The sequence below is a fragment of the Arvicanthis niloticus genome, chromosome 13, assembly GCF_011762505.2.
Source record: "Arvicanthis niloticus isolate mArvNil1 chromosome 13, mArvNil1.pat.X, whole genome shotgun sequence".
Lineage (NCBI taxonomy): Eukaryota > Metazoa > Chordata > Mammalia > Rodentia > Muridae > Arvicanthis > Arvicanthis niloticus.
Genome location: NC_047670.1, coordinates 37265314 through 37270569, shown reverse-complemented (window position 1 = coordinate 37270569; position 5256 = coordinate 37265314). Strand labels below are relative to the sequence as shown.

The 5256-nt window shown below is 48.1% G+C and overlaps 1 protein-coding gene across 1 annotated transcript; it reads right to left on the bottom strand.

Annotated features, from left to right (window-relative positions):
- Positions 1–230: 230 nt before the first annotated feature.
- LOC117719240 (alpha-1B-glycoprotein-like) lies at positions 231–4095 on the bottom strand. The gene is made up of 7 exons (XM_076912292.1): positions 3995–4095; positions 3856–3918; positions 2882–3208; positions 2413–2697; positions 1596–1892; positions 516–803; positions 231–375 (listed from the first exon to the last, which is right to left on the bottom strand). The coding sequence occupies exons 1-7, from the start codon at positions 4026–4028 to the stop codon at positions 368–370; spliced, it is 1302 nt and encodes a 433-aa protein (XP_076768407.1). The 5' UTR covers positions 4029–4095; the 3' UTR covers positions 231–367.
- Between the last annotated feature and the right edge of the window lie 1161 nt (positions 4096–5256).

Genomic DNA, 5256 nt, shown 5'->3' with positions numbered 1-5256 from the left:
TGTCCACACCTGTTGGAAGGGGAAGAAGTGCTTGGGAGCTATGAGACAGCCAGACACAGGAGGTCAAGACAAGGGGACCTTGGGAGATGTGGGGAGAAGGCTAGACCTTCACCCTCCTGTCCTTAGGATCCAATCCTCACTGGATTCTCTTTAAAGACATAGGATCCCAGTCCTGAAAGCATATCCTCTCCCACCTGCAACCTCCCCAGACTCACAAATGGAAGACATACTTTAACAAACATTTGTTTGGCCTTTATTAAGCAGAGGGAGTTTGAGGGAAATACATCTTGCAGCAGGAAGAATAGGAGTTCTGTCCATCTGTCTTCTGTTCTTTCCAAGAACATTTGGTCCTGTGTCTGCAGCCACATCAGTTTCCTAGACAAAAGAAGTAGGTGACTTGACTCAGCAAAATGCCACAGGGCCCTTGCATACCAGGTTAGATAACACAATTAACAGAATTCATAGCCCAGCAAAGATCAAGAGGCAAACCCCAACCACTGCTCTGGAAGCCGTACCTTCCACTAGGAGCTCCACGGGGTTGCTAGGCTCTGAGTGAATGGGCTCAGGCCACCAGGAAGTATAACGGCAGGTATAGTTTCCTGTATGTTGGGGACCCACAAAATTCAGCCCCAGGTCGCTGTGGGTGCTCGTTACTCGGAGCATCCTGTAGGGCACAAGTTTGCCATCATGCAGCAGCTCTATGGTGACCCCGGGCACATCACTGTGACAGCGTAGAACAACATCATAACCAGCCGGCACTATTCCTGTCCACAAAGCCTGGAGCGTTGGTGGTGGGGGTGGCCCTGGGGGTGTGTGAGGGATAGTATTCAGTTTGGAACATTTCTTGTGAGGCCCTATGGTGAGTTTACTCTGGCTCCTTTTGCACTGCACACTAGGAATCAACCTTCCTGTTGCCTTGCTCCTTGGGTATTCGTTTAATGATGCTTGTATCCCCCTAAGTGTGCCACTCCCCAGCATCATGAGGGCTATGAATCTCCCAGGCTTTGACCCGTTCCAGGGCTTCCCTGGCTCCCCAGAGAGGTGAAGGAACCTTTTAGGAAACTGCTTCTGGCAGAAGCACAGCTCAAAGGTCTGAGGTCAAAATTAACCCTGGCTGGAGGTTTTGAATGGTCTCGGCCTGGATGGCCGACTTCTGACTCAGGGAGACCTTGATGAGAAAACCAGAGGAACAAATGGACCCCAGGAACTCAAGGGCTCTATAAAGTTACAAATTAGCTCAAACCTGTGGAGACAGTCCCAGGCCAGACTAGGCAGTCATTGATATAAGTGGTGCTGACACACATGCTTCACAGAAGAGTGGACCTGAACACTAAAAGCTTCAATCCTAACACTCTTGAATGTGGTTTTTACCTGACACCTGGCAGTTTAGTATTTGGGAAACATACCAGAGTCCCATTCCTTGCCTGGAGGAGGATTTTTCAAGGACCAAAATGTCATAAAGGCACAAACCAGAAAGGATGGCCCATCACAGGATCACGGCACAGAACCTCTGCCTCCTCTGCCTCCTTATCTAGCATCCTTCTTCCCCCCTCCCCCCTACCCCGCTTCTATCCACGTGGCTATGCTCAGCTTACCATTCACCAACAGGGGCACAAGATGGCTGGGAGCCGATCCTGAGTAGGGCGGTGCCAGTTCAGTGTAGATGCAGCTGTAGCTGGCAGAGTCCATGGTTGAGAGATTTTTCAGTTGGAAGACAGTTTCATTACCAGAAGACTCCAGTATCTGGAGTAGGCTGCGCTCATCCAAGTCTTCGATATACAGCCCAAAGCGTAGACCAGCCCTGGGTGCGGTACATCGAAACTGCACTGTTGAACCGGCCTCATAGCTCTTTTTCGACGGCTCTGCAGTGAGCAGTGGTGCTGGCAATTTTTCTGTGGGGGATCAGACACATTGACTCAGTCTGAAGGCATGGCAAGCTACTCATGAGTGGTTCAGCCTGTGTTTTGACTAAGTCTTTTGTCTAATATGACCTCCTAGCTCCCTCTCTCTGTTTCTCTCTGTCTCCCTCTCTCTCTCCCTCCCTTCCCCCCTCATCTGCTTCTGAAGTCCAGGTAGTACCACCATCACCACCATACTTTACACTGTGCCTCAGCCTCCTGGCCTTGGCAAACCCTAGACAGCCAGCAAGTCCACATTACTCTTGCTTGATACATGAAAAGTATATTCCATTAAGGTGTGTGTCTGACTTGCTTGAGGTGATCCAATTCCTCGCAGTTCTCAAGTTTATTGTATTAATTAATGGTCCTATTTGAAGCTTGGGAAACTGAGGTTAACTGGATAATTTCTTCAGGTTTGTAGATTCTGCTTTGGGGTCCCCAATCCTGCTCTTTTCTAACCACCATATATGCTTTTCTAGCCTACTCTGGTCTGCAGCCCTACTGTGAGGCTTACCATCACTCCACATTAGCTCCAAGGGCTCACTGTCTTCGGACCAAGCTGTCATTCTGCTTAGACGGTAACGGCAGGTGAAAGGGCTCTGGTCACCCATGTCTGACAATTTCAGATAGAAGTTGACTTCCTCAGGGCTGGTGCTGACCATAGGAACCTTCATCTCACGCCTTCCCTGCCTCAGTTGAAATTCAACGTCATCCAGAGGAGCCACACAGAGAAGGGTCATGTGGGGTGGCTCCACTGTGGAACTTTCTGAAGAAGTCAGCATGGGTGGTGGTGGTGTGGCTGCAAGACAGAGAAGATCCCTAAGTGAGGAGTCCAGGAGAGCCTGCTTTGTAGGGTACCACTACGAACTGCCCTCTGTCTGGCCCCAAACCTCCAGTGACCACCGAGGAGCAGCTGACTCATCTTTGGAAACCATACATCAAGTTTCTTGTAGAGCTTTTCATTGTTGGGGTTCAACACTCACCGTACTCCTCGATGGTCACAATACCACTAGGCTTAGAGGGGGCACATTCTCTGTGAGTTTGATAGCTGCAGCTGTAGTTGCCCGGCTGGTGGACTAGAAAAATGGCATGTTCCTTGTATCCTGCTTGAGTGACATCCAGGGAACCACTGGGTCCAGCTCCCTTCAGAAAGCCATCTGTTTCAGCTACCTCCAGGAAACCTTCATCTCCTTCCCTCCTCAGCAGGAAGACTACGCCCTGCACTCTTGCCTGGCACAGCAGGAATGTGCTCAAGCCAGGTGTGATCCAGTGCACTGGATCAGCAGAAAGCCAGGGCCTGGGCAGGGAATCTGTGTAGATGGAGAAGAGCAGGATTGGTGAGTGCTTCAGTCTTACTCTGGAGAAGATGAGAGTATGGATTCCAGATTCAGAAAACGTAAGGGAAGCAAGGGTAGGGGTGGAGATAAGAGCAAGGGAAAGGGTACTGGCTGTCTCTATCACTCTATAGGACTTATCCATAAGCATCTGGGGACAGCATAAAGACTCCTACTTGACGTATATGCAAACTGAGGCTAAGAGATACCAGGTGGCATGGATGGAGGCTCCACTCTCTTCTTCCCTCCACTGCCTCCTGACCTGCTTTCCTGTTCCTGTCACCTCCACAGGACTGCTCATCTCTGTCTATCTCTCAGAGTAGTCTAAGCCTGATTTGGCAGTGGTAGAGGCCCCTGTTGTTACTTGTAATTGCTCCCAGTTGTAACTGGTATGACCTGGAAGGTATAGCAACACAAGAAAGCTCCTGGAACATCACATTATGAGCAGTTGGAAGTCTTTGGTAGCCTCATGGACCTTACAAGTCAGTGTTAGACTTGCTAAAAGTTCTAGCAGGACTGAAAGTCTGCCCACGGGATAGGTTTACTGGTCATATCTGGAGTGCTAAGGAGCCAGGGCTAGCTTGTTGCTATTAGGAAAGGGGATCCCCATAACCCATGCTCACTGTTCTCCATGGCATCCCTGAATGGACAGGTGGCTGCATCAGTTGCTAGGTCCAGAGTGAAACCTGTAGAGACAGATTGTGTGAGTTCTTCATTCATACCACACCTGCCACAGAAGTTCTAGATCTCAGGACATCTCACCCCAGAATAGCAGTACAGTAGCCAGCAGAGACATGGCGGGTCCTCAGTCCAGCAGGAGTGTCTGTAGGGAGCACCTGCAGTGGCAAATTAATCTGAGGCACTGACCTTGTACTTTGTTTTCCCTTCCTGGAAGGTAGGGGCAGAGAGACAGCTGCTTGGCGTGGGGACAGTGAAGATTCAGCAATAATGCTAATCAATAATAATGTGTAATTATCAAGCCAAACTGATAATAACAGTAAAATCATTTTACTCCAATTAAACAACTACAACAAAAGAGTATTTTAGACTACAGAAGAAGATCATATCTCCTTAATACTAAAGAGTGCTTTATTCTAAGCCAGCCTGGGCTACACAGTGAGCCAGACCTTACTTTTGAAAACACAAGCAAACAAACAAGGTGATAAACAAAGACACAAATCAAACCCAAGGATACACACAACCATTTTGGTGCCCTGAAATTACACCCCACCATTTAAACTATTGTATATGTGTTTAGGGGGCACAGCCATGTTGTTTTTCCTTCTCACATTCTTGAGGCTCCTCGAATACAAATTTCCTTCCCTTTGAAAATACTCGGGAAGGGGGTGTCTGTATTTCCTTTCATTTTCCCAACATCCTTCCACCTTTCCAGGAGGGAAAGAATACTTTATCTCAGGAATGACAGGGATGTTGGAATTCTACAATTTCTCAAACTGCTGAAAAAATTAGTGACTATAAAATCAACAAAGTTTGAGAGCCAAATAAGTTAAAATTCAAAAATCAATCTTAATTCTCAAAACCTTTTGACTTTTTTTGCACAAGCCTGGTCATGCTTGTGCGTGTGTGTGTGCTTGTGTGTGTGTGTGTGTATGTGTGTGCGTGTGCGTGTGCGTGTGTGTGTGTGTGTGTGTGTGTGTGTATGCATGTGTGTGTGTGTGTCTCTTTGTCAATATTTTAAAACTTCTTCATCTGTTGGTGTCTATTAACTATAAGCTTCACAGGCCGCTTCTGGAACATGTTTGCTCGAGGGAGCCCGTGGTTTCTCTGATCTTTCTTAGGGTCCTTCCTTAGAGGGCTGGATCCAGGAGATGGGTTCAGCCTGCAGCAGAATAAAGAATGAGGCCTTATCTTGCATGTTGGCTACAAAGAATCCTGTCCTGAGCCAGGTGTGAGCATGCTCCAGAATTCATATGCACTCCTCAGTGAGTACACGCGGTCACTGACCCATGGGGCCACTCTCACCCAAAAAATGAATCCTCTTTTATTACAGTAGAAGGTTCCAG

Excerpts from the sequence above, each read along its gene's own strand:
- LOC117719240 (XM_076912292.1), bottom strand. The coding sequence starts at position 4,028 with ATGTCTCTGCTGGCTACTGTACTGCTATTCTGGG. Across the intron at positions 3,209-3,855 it reads CAGGGATGCCATGGAGAACA|ATTCCCTGCCCAGGCCCTGG; the intron begins GTGAGCATGGGT and ends CCATCTACACAG. Across the intron at positions 804-1,595 it reads TGTGCCCCTGTTGGTGAATG|GGCCACCCCCACCACCAACG; the intron begins GTAAGCTGAGCA and ends ACACACCCCCAG.